General features: G+C 46.5%; 1 protein-coding gene across 3 annotated transcripts in view; it reads left to right on the top strand.

The window, feature by feature from the left end:
- Window positions 1-1,019, top strand: part of GALNT14 (polypeptide N-acetylgalactosaminyltransferase 14) — a 202,617-nt gene extending 201,598 nt beyond the window's left edge. For all 3 annotated transcript variants that reach the window (XM_079109966.1, XM_079109968.1, XM_079109967.1), the window contains one exon: window positions 433-1,019. In XM_079109966.1, coding sequence (XP_078966092.1) covers window positions 433-591 — 159 coding nt within the window. In that variant the 3' untranslated portion in view covers window positions 592-1,019. The remainder of the gene's footprint in view (window positions 1-432) is intronic.
- Window positions 1,020-20,170: the final 19,151 nt, after the last annotated feature.

Raw genomic sequence — 20,170 nt, forward strand, 5'->3', positions numbered from 1 at the left:
GCTTATGAATGCCCGCTGAGCCCAGCTGCCCACAGCAGGCCCACTCATCTTGGCTGCCGCTTCTTCACAGCCGCACAGGTACCAAGTGTGGATGGTGGCTTGGGTTGCTCCTATGACTAGCTCACTTCACATTTTCTGGCCTATTGCTTGGAAAGTTATTGCCTCCTAATGAGTTTTCCTAGCAAACATATTGATTTTGCCTTTAACTTTTTTTAATCCAATTTTTTAAAAAAAGAAAACCAACAACAATCCCTGGCAGAGCAATTAGTTGCAGTTTCATTCCTCCATGAGACCATGAAATCAAGTCTCGGGCTGACCCTAGATGCGTGGTAGCAACCTTTCTGAGGAAGCTGGAACTCTGCTGTTATGGATGGGACCTGGGGCCTCAGCCAGAGAAATGCAGCTCATCCTCTCCCCTCTCTGTCTTCTTAGCAATGGACCAAGACGGGCTCCCGCATCGAGCACGTAGCATCGCACCTCTGCCTAGACACTGATGTGTTCGGGGACAGCACAGAAGATGGCAAGGAGATTGTGGTCAACCCATGTGAGTCCTCACTCATGAGCCAGCACTGGGACATGGTGAGCTCTTGAGGACCCTGGGCGGATCCAGCTTGGGCCAGGGATAGTGCTTGCCCGGGCCAGAACAGACTGGAAACCAGGCTATGAAGAGCCAGTGACTGCACCAGACGCCCTGAACTGGAGGTCGAGCGAAGCCCCCCAGGACAGGAGCAGCTGTCTCAGGGAGGATGGAGGAAAAGATCACAAGCCAACAGGCTCAGTGAGAATCCCACGCGTTCTCAATGTTGTGAAGTTCCAGCCCTGGCTGTGTCTTCCCCTGATTGGTCCCTGGAGGCCCAGACCTGAAGGGAAATGTTTGTCGTTCCCTCTGTACAAAAGAGGCACCCACGGAGACCAGGGAGGAAAGTTCTCCTCGTCACCAGGCCAGGACTAAGTTAAGAGATGAAGGATGGAGGTGGTTTTTCAGAACAAATAAAAATAACCTTGGAAGTTGTCCTTAAGTACCGTATGCTGTTCCTTCTCTCACGGGCCCGGGGCTAAGCTGATTTCTCTCTGAGTGCGGGCAGTGGGAGGGCATCTTGCGGCAGAGTGGATGAAGAAGACAGGGAGGTGGGAGACCTGCACCTTTATCCTGGGTTGCCACCAACTAGCTGTGTGATCCCCAAAGACACGTCACTTCTGCCCATGGTTTCCTGTTACGTCATACAGGGAAGTAGGGCCAAACCAGTGGTTTTTACTGCATATCCATACCTGGCTCACTGAGGAAATCTGTCTAATCTGGAGTCCCAACATTCCTGATTTGCAGGTCTCTAACTAATTTCTGATGCCTCCTTCCTGGTTAAAATACTGTCTCTGTGATCCCATAAGGGGCCACACAGTCTGTGGCCACCAGCATAGGAGGGTCTTACCTTAATAAATCCTAATGTTACTTGTGTGCTCTGCAAATTGGTGCAGCGGTTGCCCCTTCTTGTCAAATAGTGCCTAAGGAACAGTCTATGTTGATTAAGTTTCCTGTTACCTCTGCCAAGGTAAGTTCGCCATGTACTCTTTGGTAACCGTCTTTGTTATCTATTGCTGCGTAACTAATGACCCTGTAACTTACCAGCTTAAAGCAACACACATTGATTTTCTCAGTTTCTATGCATCAGGAATCCAGGCACAGCTTACTTGGGTTCTGTGTTTCAGGGAGTCTTAGGAAGTTGTGATTGAGGTCTCAGCTGGGTTACCGTCAACTCAGCTGGGGACAGATCTGTCTTCAGCTCACTCTGTAGTTGCTAGCTCCTTGCAGGTTGTTGGCCAGAGGCTGGCCTCATTTGTTGCATGGGCCTCTCCAGCTAGCAGTTCACTTCTCCAAAGCAAGCAGGCCAGGAAGGCGCAGTATCCACGAGATGGGAGTCAAGGGCTCTTACAACCAAATCTCACACATTACTGCCCATTCCTTTTTGCCATATTCTACTCAACAGAAGCAGTCACCAGGTGCAGGCCATACACAAGCAGAGAGGATTCCTCAGGAGAGTGAATGCCGGCAGGGATAATCATGGGAGACTTTTAGAATCCACCCACCACAGTGACTGTTAAATTCTAAGCAGGTGCCTATCCCCCTCATCCAGAAAGGCCTTCAGTGAAGGAAAGTTGTTGGAGCTCATTATAAAGCCCATTGCTGCAGACTCTTTTGGACTGGGAAGTTTCGGCAGGAGTGGATGCATGCAGACCCAGACCCTCCTTCGGTGGTGGTATTTGTGATGCAATCTTCCCACCACCTTTCTGTAGTTAGCAGGTGGCTTTGTTATTGGGGCTATTTCACTCCATGCTGGGAAAAGGGGAGGAGGCCATGGAGGGATAAAGCCATCTACAGGAGACATTCTGAAGGCTCTGTAAGCTACGTGTCCACTCTGCAGAGAAGAAAGGGAATAGGCCATTTCCCAGCCACCTTTCCCCTAAGTAACTGGAATAGAATAACATTATTATTCTACTACATTCTCTCCTATTAATATGTGATGTCAAAGCAAACAGAACAGCAGTTCCAGACCTGTACCAACTCAAGACAAAGCTACCGATACCTATAGGACAGCAACCAGCAACAACCCCAGGGATGCCCGTGGCCTGCACATGCTCAGTACAGTGAGTGTGGTCATGCCTTGCTGGCTTCCAGGCCCATTGGTGGACGCTGAATTGGAGCCCTCAGTCTACTCTCTGATCATTGAATTCAATGCCAAATTTTAGTAGTCTGGACTAACTCACTTAGTTGGTCACCTGTAGCTGTGAAAGTTTGTCGAAAGACACAAAACTTTGAGAACAAAAAAGACCCTGACTCAGGAGCTTCAGGATCCACAAGATTCAGATCCCAAATCATGCTTGGAGTGGAGGGTCACCCCTCTATAGCAATCTCACCACGCTGGCAGGTGAGGAGGTGTCAGAAGCCCCCTCCCAGATCACATCTGCCTTTGGGAACAATATGAGCTCCTTTCTAAATATCTGAACGTGATGTGCATATTAAATGAGAAGGAATTTGTACATATGTTATGTGAGTGTGTGTGTAGACAATCAGCCTTCCACATCCACAGGTTTTGTGTCCATGGATTCAATCAACCAGAGATTGAAAATATGCAGGAAAAAAAACCCCGCATCTGTGTTGAACACGTACGGACTTTTCTCCTGTTGTTATTCCCTAAATAATACTGTAAAAACAATTTATGTAGCATTTACATTGCATGAGGTTATCTTAAGTAATCCAGAGGTGATTTCAAGTATGTAAGAGAAATTGGATAAAGTGCATGGAAGGCCTTTGTAGAAGGCCTTGGGCCCGTGGATTTGGGATCCATGATGTAGGGATGTGCTGGAACCCACCCCCGACATATACCAAGGGACAGCCTGTTTTCAGGAACATGGAGAAAGAGTCAGAGGCTTTGTGTACTCTCTGGTGTCTGGATTAGAGTTGGGGCATGATGGTGTTGAGCGAATGGGGAGACATGGGAGGTGTTAGGTCAATCTGGGCTCTGCGTGGGTGTTTGAGCCTGGTGCCACGTCCAATCTGAGACTTACACTCCCTAGCAGTTCATTTCGGTATGTGCTTTGTAATTTCTCCTATGAGTTCATCTTTAGTGGGGATTTTCTCCTCTGGGCTTCCCAGGCACCCTGGTTGTGGAGACATGCATCAAAGCAAGGTTAAGCTTGCCTCTGTGGGATTGAGCTCATGCCCTTTTGTACAGTGACTTCTCTTGGCGGTTTTTACACCAAGTGACAAGAATTAGGACCTCTCTATGCTTGGCACAGCTCGGAGTGTGACCATCCATTCACTCATTGCTTCCTCCACCCAAAATCTTAGACCTACTCCATGCCATCTCCACTCGCCCACGAGGTCGATGGGCTTCTCTGGCCCTTCCAGGCACCTGGCTCTGTGGAAGGCCCTGTGTTCGGCCTCTGCCACCCATGAGGCCCTGGGCCTCCTCCTGTCTGCTTCTGCTTGGATGGAAGCCCCAGCCTTGGGGATATGTTGTTCCTTTGATTCCCCTCCAGCTCTCACTCCCCACTCTCACTCAATTCCCATTTGGTTTTGGAATCTGGAATCTCTCTGTTCTCCTTTTCAAATGCAGCTGTGATTTCAAATTGTTTTATCCAATATTTATGTGTGTGTGGCGGGGGTGGACTTCCTGTGTCAGCTCAGATCAGAATTCCTTAGTGCCATAATTAGCTGTCACCACTCTTTCCCACTGGCTGTGAGATCATATCTTACCATAGACACTCAATAAATTTCTGTGAATGAGTGAGAGAATAAGCCTGTGATTCTTTAGTACCACTTCCTAATTACCTCCTGGCTAGTTATCAGATGTTAGAGTTTTAAAAAGACAGCCAAGGCAGAAATGGAAGACCAAGAAGACAAATTCATAACAATAAAATCTTGTTATAGTACACATAGATTTAGGGATCATGCATATTTTACTTCATAACGACAGAGTTTAATACTGAGAATGCTAACTGGAAAGAACTGTCAGTAATGGAAATCTTTAATACTACAGCAGAGCAGACCAGAGAGAATTTCTTCTCATAAACTGGGGTCAGGGGGATGGTGACGGAAGGGTGGGCAGAGCCCTTGTGCTTCATCTGCAAGAATGTCAGGCACATCCAACTGCATCTGGCAGCCTGGAGAGAGGTTTGCCTTGCCTTGTACCTGTGGTCCATCTAGTTGACACCCTGTCCTGCCCTAGCCTGTCCATCCCCTTATGCACATGGGACCGTGGCTGCCCGCCAGAGTGCAGTGAAGGACCGAGGGCCATACAGGAGGTCCAGCAGCTCTACACACATAGTGGCCTCTGAATGTCCCTCGTGTCAGGCAGAAGCCTATTCGCCCTGCCATGCAGAGCCGAACGTCTGAGCTCCCTCATGGGCTGTGGTCTCTGGCAGCCCAACTCGGATTAGCCAGCTCCAAAGCTCTGAGCGTTTTTCCATTTGCCATGGAGCCGACTAATTTAATGAAGCCGTCAGCGTGCAAACCTCGGGGCTTATTGGAAAAGGACCCGAGCACGACATTATTTCTCAGCAGTAGATTGCATCATTTTCATTTCACAGCTTTCCAATGGGAAATAATAAAACAAAATTACAAACATAATGAAGAAAGAAGGGGAAGGAAAAAAAAAACCTGTGGGTGAGAGACGCATTCTCTGCGCTCTGACAGGGCTGGTTTCCTTACTCACTTGAGCCAGTAAATATTACCTGGCTTCGCTCTGCAGGAAGCAGCAGCCCAGGATGCCTCCACCTGCTGCGGAAGATAACAGGCTGCAATAACTCACTGTCCAGATGCAGCCAGGAGCCAGGAGCGCACCTGGAGATGGCCCAGCGGATCTTCTCTAAAAAATTCCAGCCTCCACGAGCTCAGCAGCCATGCAGCTGGGGTGAAGGGTTGCCATTGGTGGGCAGGGGGAGCGGATAGGGTGTGGGCCTTTCCCTGGAAGACAGCTGCTTCTCCAGTGGGGCTTCCCTGGGATGGGGAGAGGAGGCAGGTCACTGCCTTCATCCATCTTGCTTCGTTCTTTCAGTGTGACTATGGTTGATCGGGCAGCCAGAGGCAAAGTAGGAGTCATCAAAGGGACAGAGCTCTTTCCAAAACCTGTTCTCATTAATTGCACAGAGGTGTACAGTTGCAGGGAGGCGACAGAGCTCAGCCAGGCCTTTTATTGTGCTCTGCAGACATGCCCTTCAGCTCAAGTCTGTCCCACAGCAGACTGGACGCCTTCATTCCACCCAGCCCCAAAATTCCTCCCAGGCCTTTTACTGAAAATAACTTTTCTGACAATAGAGGAGTTTGAGGTCATCTGGAATGAGGTCCCTGTTCTTTCTTCTAGGAGTCCCTTTAAGGTTCCCAGTGACCCTTCTTTCCCTCTCCATCCTTCAAGTATGTCTCCCCCTTAGCGAATCCCCCGCCATCTCCTGAACGGCATTCAAATCTCTCCCACCCTGACAGGACAAGCCTTTCCTGGAGCCTCATCTCCCCTTTTCCTTTGACCCACTTGCTCCTTGAAAGCACAGAGGTCAGTCACTGTGCTCTTAGATGATATAGATACAGATATAGATTCGAATCCCAGCTCCTCTAGTTCTTAACTGTGTGCAAGGGGCAAACTATTTAACCTCCCTGAACTCAGTTATTTCCTCAGTAAAGGGAACAACAATCATACCTGCCCCATAATTTTATTGCGAGATTAAATGAAAGTCCAGGGCATGTGAGTGAGGAAAGTGACCCCTCATTGTAGTCCATTTGGGCTGCTATAAAATAAAAACTGGGTAGTTAAAACAGCAGACACTTGTTTCTCAGTTCTGGAGGCCGGGGATCCAAATCAAGGTGTCAGCAGATCTGGTGCCTGATGAGGGCCCACTTCTGACTCATAGATGGCCACCTTCTCTATGTGGCCTCATTTGGCAGAAAAGGGTAAGAAAACCCTGTGGGGTCACTTCCATAAAGGTGCTAATCCTGCTCATGAGGACTCCACCCTCACCACCTAATGCCCTCCGAAGGCCCCATCTCAATGCCTTCACATTGGAGGTTGGGTTAGGATTTCAGCATACAAGTTTTGGGGATATACCCATTGTACCCCTCAATTCTCAGAAGCCCCCTAAAGGTCAGGGTAGGCAGAGACTTCCCTGCAGGGTTGCCTGTGGAATGAAGTCATGGAGAAATCTAAGATTTGGGAGAAAAGAAAACAGAAAAGAGCAGAGAGGGTGGATGAGGGGGCAGAGTGGTGTCCCCTGTGGTTTCTGTTGCATGCAGGTCTCTGCCATGTCCTGCCTGGTGCTTCCCCAGCCTGTATGCTCCTTCCCCACCTGCACACATGGGTCAGGCCTCTGTCTCTGAGCTGAGCCCTGTGGAACAGCAAGACCGTGCACAGCACCAGTGGAGGGCAGAAGACAAGCAGTAAAACAGCTCCACAGACCAGGCCATGCCCAACACCCATGGAGCATCTGCAGTGCTGCTTCCCGCCCTCTGTCAGGAACTTCCCGTCTGACTCATGAGCTCAGCCCTGAGTGCTGCCTCTCACAGCTCCTCTGCAGCCTGGTATCTGCATGATTGTGGAGCTATGCCTAAGCACTGTTGCAATACTGTGTCCAGCTTGGGAGCTAGCACCTAGTGCCCTGGGCTTCTACCTGCCCAAAGGGGTCACCTGCTCAGAGGGTGGAGTCAGCCATCTCACCAAACCAGGGACAGACCACTGGTGCTCTTTGTTGGACACTCAGTACTGGACAAGGAGAAAGAATGAGAAGGACCACAGAAGCTCAGGTAGAATTTTGCATCGGGGAAGAGTTTCAGATAAAATGTTCTGAGGCCAAAGGAAGAAAGGAAGCCGTCTGAGATGAACTTGAAGTATACAGTGGGATTTCAAGTGAGGACTCATCCCAGACTGTAACAACAGCCTGGCAAAGGCTCAGAGCAGGAGGATGGGCCTTTCTCGGGGAAGAGACAGGTCCACCTGAGACACGGAAAAGATGGGGCATCAGGTAAGGTCAGAAATGGGGCCTTGGGTACCTGGCAGAGGGTTTGGAACAGGTAGGTCCTTGTGAGCCATTAAAGGTTTTGAGAAAGGAAATGACGCTGTCCAGAGTCTCTGGGGAGCAGAAAGTGAGATGGTGTGAAGCCAAGGCATGTTAAAGCCTCTGAAAATTCTGTGAGGCCTGAAGTCGTTCCTGTCCCTCTCTGTCAGAGGGGACAACAGTCAGTGGCTAGGAGAGCCCAGGTGGTGGCTGTGGGCTGTAGAGAAGAGAAGCTGGAACGTGGTTGGAGAGTAGCCTTCAAACCCAGCTGATCGGGAAAATGCCCTCAAGGCACCTGAATTTCGTTCATCTGTTTATCTGATAACCAGGCTTAATTTTTAAATTATAAAACATTATGAGCACACAAGGAAATAGTAGTGGGTAACAACCACTTGTGCCATGTTTCCTCTGTGTGCCCAGCATTGTGCTAAGAGCAAACTCTGAAGAAATGCCAGTCCTCATGAAAGCAGTGACTACCCACTAATGGCTCCTCCTTCTCAGGGAGTCCTTTGAGGGCCAGGAAAGTTAGGTAACTTGCCCAGAGTCATACAACTTGTACTAGAATGCTCTCCAAATCCAAGAAAACCTCTCCCAGGTTCTGGATCCATAACCAGAAGGTGCCGTTGCTTCTCACAGAAAGAATAGAGTAACAAATACTTATGTTCTTCACAGAAAGAAAAGGCTAGAAACGCAGTTGAAATCTCTTGGGTCAAACCCCCCAATGGGCTGATTTTTAAAATTAAATCAGTCTGTAACTTAACAACTGGTTCACCGCACTGACCCTCAGGTTTATTCTCGCATCTGCCATTTGTGAGGCAGGGGAGGGATCGAACGAAGTATTTAGTGAGCGATTAGGATAGGCCCAAATTATGTGAATGTGCTTTACATTTACTATTTTATTTAATGCAAACAACATCCCTACAGGGGAACTGTTAGCCTCACAATTTTACAGATGAGGAAGTTAAATAACTGGTCAAGGTTGCCCAAGTGATAAATAGCACAGCAGGTGCCTCACCTCACTGGCCATGCGTCCAAAGTGCATGGCAGTTCAACCCCCAAATGTATATGTAAATCACTAAGCAATAAATATTGAGTAGGCACCTGTTATATGATAGCACTATGCCAGGACCTGGCCACCAATCCTTGCCGTCAAGGACAACAAGCAGTGGAGAGAGATGGGTTTTATTTAAGATAGGGGTGGGGTGTGCTTGGCAACATCACCAGTACAACAGGCCACTTTAGTTCAGGAGACGCAGAGGGGCAGGGAAAGTTTGCAGAGAACCAGGTGGCTGCAGCTGCATTGTGAGATTGACAGGAAAAGAGGCAGAGGCACGCAGCTTCACACAGAGGAGCCCACGTTAGCTTCTCCGCACCATTTTTGAGGCCCTGGTTTACTTCTTGCTATAACATCGGTGAAGCAGTCTCTTTATGAACAGTGGTCTGTTTTGAGCATGGTACCAAAAAAGGCTAAACTCCCCTGGAGGAACTGCACCTCAGCAGGAGAGGTACAAGAAGCTGGGTGTCCCTGCTGTCCCAAGGCACCACGTGTCCTCATAGAACTGTGTCTCCACCTCCTGTCTTCCCACAGCGTCCTCTGCATGGCCTGTCCTAACACTCCACTACCTGAACATCCTTTGTCTGTCTGTCCCCTCGCTCCTGTGTTGTGTGGGCATGCACCACACGGGAGACGGGACCCACACTGCTCCCGGCAGGGTCTGGCTCCCAGAGGGTGTTTGTTGAACCTAAACACCCCAAGTGGACCAGAGCAGATTGTCTGACTTAATCTGCTCCCTCATCTAAACAGCCAAGCCAAGATCACTTCTCTGACCAGAACAGGCCCTTGAACTTGGAAAGCACAAAGAGCCCTTAGTTCATTCCACCTACCAAGCATTCTTCCTCTCGGACCAGGAAGCTCTGAGTGGCTCTCGGGCAGCCTCTGCAGATGGACAATTGGGTGCTTCTGTGCAGCCACCCTGGGGAACTGACAATACAAACAGGAACCTCAGGGCACTCAGAAGCTCCTTGCGGGACTAAGTGGGAGCTTCCCACTGTCCACAGCCCCATGGCAGGGTGACACATGAGAATGGCAGAGCTGTATGCTAGGAGTCCCCAGGGATGGCCACCAACACAGAGTGTTGCTCCAACCACACAGAGCTCTTCAGATTCCAGAAAAACGGAAGCCGCAATGCCGGAACCATGAGCCAAAGAATAGATCCCTGCACCTCCCGGGAGTTCTCCATTATCAAGCTCGCCAGTCCTGTGAAATCAGGTTTGGTGCACTCTGTCTTTTCCCTACCAGTTCTTTCTGATTTCAAAACCCAAGTCTGTGTATTGCCTTGAATTCTGTATTTCTATGCCAAGAATGAAAGAAAAGTCTAGAATACTGAGCATGAACAGAACTTTGAAAAGAGCATTTCTGAAGTCCAGCCCCAGTTTCTGGGCAGCCTGTGCCCTAATCACAGGTGCCACTTGCTTCCATTAAAAAAAAAAAAAAAAAATTTAGAAATCATTCTTAATTTGCTCAAATCAAGTCACCACTTAGTAGGTGCCCACTTCATACAGGTAGGCAGGTATAATGAGGTACAGTGAGATGAGATCCTCAGACTGTGCCTGTCACTGCCGTGGAAGCAGAGTAGTGTTATCCCCGAGCCATGGGACAGGAAGTGACGCTCAGAGCAGCAGAGTAACTCGTCAGAGGACACACAGCAAAATGCTGGGCAGAGAGGGCTGGAACTCCCTCAGCTCCAGGTCCCAGGCCCCTATACGCTTTCCTTTTCTTCAAATAATTCTCACCTTTAAAAATCTTTAATCAAGAAAAACATGAGAACAGTATTAAACATGGTATAACTAAGAAGTTTAAAAGGCGACACATTTTAAAAACTGTCTTTTCCACTTACAAGAAGAAAAGCTGAGGTTCTGAGATGGTAAGGACTTGGCCAGTTTGATTGAAAAAAAGTAGATTCAGCCCAGTAAAAGCTTAACCAGCTGTTTTAATCTCTATGAAGCTCACATTCTTATTGCTGTCAAAGCAATTATTATTCAAAGTAATGCTCACATTAAAAAAAAAAAAAAAAAAAAACTCATTCCAAACCCACTTCCTTCTCCCAGAGACAAACATCCTTCCACTTCTAGGTCTTTCCCCTAGCATTGAGGTCTATAATTTTTTAATTATACTATTTCTTGAAATATCAGTTTTAGACCTTTCTATTGACTTCATGCCAGGGTAAATAAGGACTTAGTTTTTCCACACCACTGCCCACATTTCTCTCCTTTTATGCCTGTGGCATATTTAGAAATAATATTTAGAAAAATCAATAATCACCATTTACATGAACCAAGAAGTAAATCATGACCAACCTGCTTTCTTGTACAATCTTTTGTTTTTCCCAGAATTAATAATTGCCTCAAGTTTTTTTTTTCCCCCACTTCCCTGGTTTTCTGAGAATCTTTCACACTTTTCTCCAAATTTCCCAACCCGTCATAATAATATTTTTCATAATCTCAATCAAATCACCCTTACTTTTCTCCTTTCCCTTGAGAGTCCTCACTCAGGGGCTCTCTGTTCGAATCCTCGCTGCTTTCTGTGCATGCTACATAGCAAAATGCCCTTCTCCAATCTCCAAATTCCAATTTGGAAACCCTTCTATCCTACATTTCTAGATCTTTCTCTTATACTAGTTCTTTGGTTATTAGATGGTTTCTTTCCCCTTTGAAGACCCTTATAAACTTCTCCAGTTCTCTACGGATTTGTTTGTTTGCTTTGTTCTCTGTCTCTCAGGTTCTTCAATCTCCAGTCACCTGTGGCTGTCAGGGTACATGTCCGAATGGAACACAGAATCAGCTGGAGGTTGGATGTTCTCGAACAGAGCTCACCTTCTGGTGAGCTGAACCACAGGGTGATCAAGGATGACCTGTCTTTTCATAGGGAATCCCAACTGTCCATTCTGATAGGTGTTTGTTCTTGGTTTCTTTAGTTTCTCAAGGAATAGTTGATCAGTTTCCTGCCTAGAGATTTTTGGGAGACTTGGCTTTCTGGACATAAGGCTGGAGAAGAGAGCTGAGGCCACCATGTTTCATTCAGCAAGCACATTTTTTAAAAACATTTTTTAGTTATAGATGGACACAATACCTTTATTTATTTATTATGGGGTGCTGAGGATCGAACCAGTGCCTCACACATGCTAGGCAAGTGCTCTACCATGAGCCACAACCGTAGCCCCAGCAAGCACATTTTTTATGAAGGAGAAGAAATAATTACAATTGGTAACCCCAAGCCCTTGACCCTGGTCCTCCCAACAGTCCTTACCTCATCCCCATCCTCTCGGGGCATAGATCTGAGCTTAGAGCCCCAAGTTCTTATAACATGGGAGGAGACCATGTGGAAAGTGATGAATCCAACGTGGAACCCAGTTCCGATCTTTACCTGTTCATACCAACTGCGCCTCTCACTCAGACAGTGCCATTATTTGCGGGTCCGTTAGAGGAGCCACATCTGATACAGGGCATCTGAAAAGAGACATGGCGCCTTTGTAACATTTCCACAGGATACTTTTTTAGAAAATGGCTCTCTTCCCGTTTCTTTTTGTGTAAGTTGACCATGGTTTCTTGAGCTTCAAGGTGGTATTTGCCCTTCTTAAAATTTCTCTTCACTTAGTGTTTATTTTATCAGTCATGTGCCTTGAAGATTGCCCTCTTGGTAAACCTTTATTGCATCTCAGAGACTTAAGGCCACTGCTATTATGAACCCTTTCTTAGCCATCACCTGCTATGCATGTGTACCTGCAGAGGAGATTCCATGGTCCCTTCTGATTTCCACTTTTAGAATCAAACTCTTCACATGATTCTGGTGACCTGCTAGGCCTCCGTGCCTAATGCCTGAACCTGGGGCTCTGGTATCCTAAGCTACATGTCCCTGGTTCCAACTACCAGCCCAGATAAACCTCTGATACTCCACTGCCCTGGTTGGACAGAGCCTAAACCTCAGAACTAGGACTCTGCATCATCACTCAGCTATTGTCCCCTTACCTTAAATTCTCTGTCCTCACATTGGCCTTTTGTTCTCAGGCTGGCTTTATGGACTTACAGGCCCTTGCCAAGGCTCACATCTGACCCCTCACCCACCATCTATTGAAGTCCAGATGTCCTGCCTACTCCGCCTGGACCATCCTGGTGCTGCCTGGGCCTCAGGTCCAGCAAGAGGAAGGAATGCTCTTGGGTAACCCTCGGCCTGATGAGAAATGCAGATGAGGAGCATCGAGGAGGAAGTGGGGACTCCAGGCCCTCGTCTCAGGGAGGCTTCACACTGCCATAGACCTGAGTGGGACTTCTCGTGGAAGAGTGTTTTTGCATATTCATAGAGAAAGGGAAGTCAAATCCAGGAAATAGCAAAGATTTCTGCTGTTAAAACACAAACTACTATTACTATTCCTGCTAATAATCCTGTGTCTTTGCTGAATCCCTACTGTAGAAGAAGCACCACATGTAAACTAATTTACATCTATTTTTGAAACTATTCAACAACTCTAGGAGGGAAGCATGATTATCCCTATTTTAGAGATGTGGAAAATGAGGTACTAGAGGAGAACGATTTTATTGAGATCTCAATCAAGATCTTTAGGTGCCAGGAGGGAGAGTGTAGCCCAGACTCAGGACAGGTTTCTTTCCTCAGTACGCTCCCGCCACCACCCTGACAGGAAATAAAGCAGCTCTCCCCTCCAGGAGAAGCCATCTCCTTGTGGGGAGACATCTACAAATGAAATTCAAATCCAATCAAGGTGTGTCTTCCCACTCAGCCCAAGAGAGCAGAGACCCTCTGGCAGGGTCCTCCCTTGCTGGTGGCCATTACTCTGGTAGTTGAGTGTGGCAAGTCGTGATGCTAATGATTCGGTGGCCACAAGAGTTGATGGAAAGGCAAGCTGAATGACCAGGCTGCAGGCTCATGTCCTCCCATGCCCCTCTCTGTCATCTCCACAGCTTTCTGTAACATTTGCTTAGAGACTAAAAATACAGTTCGATGCAGCCCCAGGTCCCAGTTATTTTGTAAAACTTCTTAAGTGCTTGCAGAGTTAGGCAAGCAAGAAAATATTTGACTTTGGTTCTAATGAAAGCTATTTTTAGCCTTGAAAATATACAAAACAACCAGACTTCTGCATCTCAAGCTCCGATATTTGCCAGCTTGGTGCAGGACGCGATACATAAAAATCTAGGTTTATAGAAAAATTAGAGATTACTTATTTGTTTGCAAAGTTGTCCTTATATAGGAATTTCAGTAATTTGGAACCTGGAATCCTAGATCAAGCCCCACCACTTCCAGGTATAACCTCTCTGCCCTCAGTGTTCATCTCTGTAAAATGGAATTAAGTAGAAGTAGGTTATTTCACCTGCCGCAGATTCTTTAGTCTTGAGAATTTAATGAGGTGTAGAACAGAAGCTATGAGGTGCTCTAGAAAAGTCAGGCCTCTTTAATGAGAGAAATGGAGGGCTGGGTGGGGAGAGATGTCCCCTCCGGGTGGTTGATCGCCCCCAGGTTGTGGGGGAGCCAGCCTCCCACCTCATCAAGCTTGTGAACAGTGTAGCCTTGGTCCCCATAGCAATTGGAATGTGAGCCATTCTGAGTTTCATTATCCTGCACAGGATCACCCTGCAGCCCTGATACTCAGTTAAACACTGCAGCTCCTGAGTACATTTTAATTTCTGATCATTAGTTACAAGATTTTCTTGTTAATTCTGATTCAGCAGATTCTGCTGAGACAGCTCTATTTTTTCCCCTTTATTTTGGTCTTGCTGCAGAGCCTATTCAGACAGACAATAAATCTGGGTGGCTAACCTCCCTCCTGGGAATGAATCATCTGCAACTCTAAAAAGGACACAGCCACAGGGGTGGTGTCAGCAAGGGTCCTCCTCCTAGGCTTCTTATAGACCACTCTGACTCTGGGGGATCTGACTTCTAGGGGATCTTTGTGATTCTGGCCTCAGGACACAACCCTGCAGGTAATTACATCAGGAGATAACAAGATTCCCCCAGAACTCTACAGCAGGCAAATAAGGGGGGTAGGGGCTTGGGCAGGGGGAAGGACTGTTGAGTAAAACAAAGTTCCTGCTTTCCGCGTCTTTCATTGAATTTCAGGTATCATGCAACTGAATTTGCAGATTCATGTAACCTGGGAGGCACCAATAGAATTTTGCAACTAGTAAGATTGCTCTGGGGCCCTGCACACTTCTTCTGTCCTTCCTTCATAATGCCTAGCTGCTTGCATATGGCCATTGGCAAGAGTAAATTTATTGCTGTCCTTGATTTGGTAGGCAGCCCTCCTCCCGATCCTGAACCTAGCAAAATGAGGAGTTCATCCATGCTGAATTTTTTGTCAAGTTATAATGCCCTTTCCAAGGACCAGTGTTTTATTTTTTAGGTATTGTTAATATGAACCAAGATTTATGGAACATTTACCATGTCCTAGACACTCTTCTGAACCCTTTTTGTGTATTAACTCACTTTATCGACACACGGACCCCATTAGATAGGCATAACAATATACCCAATTTACCTATTGGGAAACCAAGGCACAAAAGATTAAACTGCTCTTTTTTGTGACACATATATTAAGTGGCAGAGCTGAGATTTGGTTCCCCAGTTCTAAAATCCATGCCTTAGCAATTGAACTTTACTGACAAAATCTATTTTTGTCTTAGGATACTTCTGGAGTGACCTAACCTAGTAATAGGATAACTCAGTTTCAGGGGAGAGAAAGGGCCTGGGTTAGACCTACAACAGGGGTGGGGCTGGAACTGGAGAAGCAACCCTAACTGGTTGGCTGAAAGAAGTCCCATCTAGGGGATTTTAATCCAGGGCAAGAGGTAGTTGTCTAGGCAAACAACCCAGGAGCTGACTGACATAAGGTGGAAGGGTGTTCCAGACTAACAGGGAATGCAGAACAAGAAATACCCAGCTACTTAAGAGACTGAGGCAGGAGGATGGCAAGTCTGAGGCCAACCTGGGCGACTTAGCAAGATCCTGTCTCTAAATAAAATGTGAAAGAGCTGGGGATGTAGCTCAATGGTAGGATGCTTGCTAGCATAGTATTGGGTCAAATTCCCAGGACTGCAAAAAACAAACCAAAAATTTACGTGCATCAAAGGACAGTATTAAGAACATAAAAAGACAATCTACAAAATGGGAAAGATATTTATAAATCATATATTTAATAACGATTTAATATTCAGAATATGTAAGCAACTTTTAAAACTCAACAACAAAAAAAGACAAACGACTCAACTTAGAAATAAGCAGAATTGAATAGACAGTCCTCCAAAGAAGATATGCAAATGGCCCATAAGCACACAAAAGATACTGAACATCGTTCATCATTAGAAAAATGCAAATCAAAACTACAATGAGGGGCTGGGGTTGTGGCTCAGTGGTAGAGCACAGGCCTAGCATGTGTGAGGCACTGGGTTCCATCCTCAGCACCACATAAAAATAAATAAATAAAATAAAGGTATTTTGTCCATCTACAACTAAATATATATATATATATTTCTAGTATATTTATATATACATATATATGTATGTATATGTATATACTACAATGAGATAGCCTTTACTAGGATGGCTATGATTTTTAAAATTTCAAATTAAAAGAAAAATAGTATTAGCAAGGATGCGGAGAAATTGCAATTCTCATACTTTGCTGGCAGGACTGTAAAATGATTTGGTTGCTGTAGAAAATAGTTTGGGAGTTTCTCAAAAAATTGGAGTTGCCATTTGATCCAGAAATTCCACCTCTAGGTCTACATCCAAAATAATTAAAAGAGCTACTTAAACAAATACATGAATGGGCATGCTGAAAATGAATGTACATTCAGAACATCACTACTCACCAGAGCCAGCAGTGGAAATGATTCAAAGAGCAATCAGCAGATGAATGGATAAGGAGATTGTGGTGTACACATACAATGGAATATTATTTAGACATAAAAAAGAATGAAGTGCTGATATAGGCTGCGATGTGGATGAACCTTGAAAACGTTCAGCTAGGGAAAGGCTCTGTTTACAAGAGAGCTCACACCATGCAATTTCATTTATGGAATATCTGCAACAAAAGCTTTACCTCCAGCTGTTTTGCTCATTTTCTAAACAACAACAGAACATTCCTTCCCTCTCCACCCCTCCCTCTTGTTCCTTTGTGCTTGAGATCCATTATCAGCCAAATGCATTGGTCTAAGCCATTAGGCTTACATAACAACTTGAGGGAGGCCAGAAATGCCTGAATCACAGGAAGCTGTCCTATGTCCTATGTTTATCTGGAATATCTAGAATTGGTAAATGCAGAAAGCAGACTGGTGACAGCCAGAGAGTTGAGGAGGAAGAAATGGAAAGTAACTGCTTAATGGGTAAGGAGATTCCTTTTCAGAGAATGAAAATATTACGGAACAAGATTGCCATGGTTTGACTCTTAAAATGTTCCCAAAAGGCCCATGTGTTAAAGACACCATCCCATAGTGCTGTTGGAGGGTATCAGTACCTTTAAAAGGTGGGGTCTAGTGGGAGGAGGTTAGGTTACCAGCACCATGCCCTTGAAGAGGATATACTCTATCCCTTTCCTCTTCTTTCTTTCCACATCCTGGCCATGAGGTGAACAGGCCTCTTCCACCATGCACTCCCATCTTGATATATTATGTGGTAGCAGGCCCAAAACAATAAGGCTAATCAGTGATGGACTGGAAACTTCCAAAACTGTGAACCAAAATAAACCTCTCCTCTCTTTAAATTTATTTATCTCAGGTATTTGTTATAGTAACAGAAAACTGACTAACACAAAGGTAGAGGTAATGGTTATACAATACTATGAATGCATTGCTTACTTTTCAGTGGTCAATTTTGTTATGTAATCTTCTCCTCAGTCTAAAAAATAGTGTAAATTAGAACCTTGAACTGTCCATAGCATCAGGCAAGGAGCAAGATGGGCTTCTATGTATATACATAAACTAAGGGTATTGAGTTCAGGACTTGGCAGCAGCCCTGTTATTCATTTTAAGGGTGTCTTGGTGCTTACCTCAGCATATAGGACCAGGGTTCTTGGAACAGGTTTTGTCCTGGGAATGGGTCAGGGTCAGAGAGATGGACCATGTCCAGCTGCGCAAAGAGGAACCTGAGATCCCTTTTCCAGGTGGAAAGTTACTAGCAGCTACTCCATGTGAGCATTCAAGAGAAGCAAATGCCAGGGACCAGGGGACATAGGACAGCTTCCTGTGATTCAAGCATTTCTGGCCTCCCTCCCTCTCTCAAGTTGTTGTGTAAGCCTAGAGGCTTAGACCAATGCATTTGGCTGATAATGAATCTCAAGCACAAAGGAACAAGAGGGAGGGGTGGAGAGGGAGGGAATGTTCTGTTGTTGTTTAGAAAATGAACAAAACAGCTGGAGGTAAAGCTTTTGTTGCAGGCTGCCATTTCTGATTCATGCATCTTTATAATCCTGACTGCAGTTTGAGCAAGCCAGGAAGAGCGATGATTACCTCTCATGCTGCACCCACCAGCATGGGGTTTATTAGAAGTAGACGCCCATTTAGCAATGTCAGGAGCGTGCTCATCATTTCACAAAGCGAGCCACCGCACCAGTGGGAGCCACTTCTCCTGCTCAGGGAGGTGTGTCCAGACCGTGCAGGGCCCAACTGAGGAATTCTGGGGCTCTGAGAGGGAACCCCTGGATACTAGCTAGGATTGGGTGTCCAGCCCAAAACAGTCATGGAAACCTTGGCCTGAACTGAGCAGAGCCAAACTTTGGGGGCAGTGAGTTGGGATCTTCCCGCCTCCCTCCTCCCCATCAGCTGGAAGAAACAGGGAAAGGAAGGAATTTATGAAAAATAAAAGATGCTTTTGACACCCCCCTCCCATACTCCTGCTCCCCCTCCACTTCCTTCCCAAAGCCAGTTCTTCTTCCTGTCTCCCCTCAGTCAGTCTTCCGCCCACATATTCCTCTGTATTCATCCACTATTTTCCCTTCCAAACTCTGATGCACCAGCCAAGCTGAATTTCCATGGCAGTGGCCACCCGCGTTATTTTGGAGAGGCCCTCTGTCTCTCTCTGCGACTGCTCTGGTTGCTCCATGTTGGGCCCACCCCCACCTGCCACCATCTTACTCTGTCTGGAATGTGTGGACTCCTTCTCAAAGTCTTTCTCGACTGTCCAATCAGATACGTTCTCTCTTCCTCTGGAAACCTGTTTGTGTATCTCTTGAAAAATATTTTTCTATTTGGTTTTGTATTATGGTTAATTCTGGACTGGTCTGAACCCCGATCCCCGCCTCTTTGCTAGGCCCTATGGCTCAACCTCTGAATCATCTTACACCAGCACAGGGCCTGACCCATGTGAGATAGTGTTTGTTGAGTGAATGGATAAGTGAATGAATTCTCCTAACCTGAGTCGGGTGGAAGAGTCTCCAGGACACTGCTAATCCATCAGGGGTGTATTAGTCAGGGTTCTCTAGAGGAACAGAATCAATAGGAAGTATGATTATAAAAAGGGAATTTATTAGATTGGCTTCCATGACCAGAAGTTGGATAGTCCAAAATGGCCATCTGCAGCTGGACAGCTGGAAGAACTAGCAACTCTGCAGTTCAAGAGGCAGAAGTCCCAGAACAAGAAAGATCAACAGTGCTACCCTAGTCCGAGACCAAGGCTTCTGGAAACCACCTGGAGAATCACTGGCAGAGTCCGCTTTGGAAGAGTGAAAAAGCGAGAGTCCGATATCCTCAGATGATGGAAGCAGCAATCAAGTTCCCATACAAGAAGAGCGAGCTTGCATCTGCAGCTGCTGCCTTGTTCTTCCAGCTTTTATTCCATCTAAGCCACCATCCTGCTGGGCGGTGCCGCCCCCACTTAGGGAGGGTCTCCACTTCAGTTCACTGTCCCACGTTCCCAGCGTTCCTAAACACGCCCTCACTGACACACCCAGAGGCCTCTTAATCATCAGTATTTCTTAATCCAATCAAGTTGACAATTCAAATTAACCGTGACAAGCGATCCCTGCACCACCCACTGAATGCAGCTCCTTCCATAAGTCTAGCTATAAAGTGTCGTCTAGAAAATAAGTTAGAAAGAAGTAGACAAGAGGATCCAGGGCCGCGCTGCTACCTCTCTGGAGAATGCTCTGGCCTCTGCTCTCTCAGCTCAGGAGGCCTGGAAAGCAAAACCAAAAAGTGGATGACACTCCCACCACCATTTTTTTGGTACCAGGGAATGAATGCAGGGGTGCTTAACCACTGAGCTACATCCCAACCCTTTTTTTTTTTGAGACATGGTCTTACTAAGTTTCTGAGACTGGTTTTGAACTTGTGATTCTCCTGCCTCAGTCTCCCCAGTTGGTGTGATTACAAGCATATACCATCACACCCAGCCAGATGAACCCCTTTTTATCCAAACTAAGCAAGTCAGTCCTTGGCACTCAGACACTTCCAGGACAAATGCCCTTGGGAAAGTGGGGGAGCCAGGACCATCCAGGGAAGAGGCCAGGCAGCAGAAGTCTTGAGGGCCTGAAGTCCCATAGTTCTGGTCATCTACCCAGTTGGTAGATGTGACTACCAAACAGGACTGTGAGTTGAGGGGACAGAGCCAAGGCTTGCAGGATGCCAAGGGTAC

The sequence above is a fragment of the Sciurus vulgaris genome, assembly GCF_902686455.1.
Source record: "Sciurus vulgaris genome assembly, chromosome: 14".
NCBI lineage: Eukaryota > Metazoa > Chordata > Mammalia > Rodentia > Sciuridae > Sciurus > Sciurus vulgaris.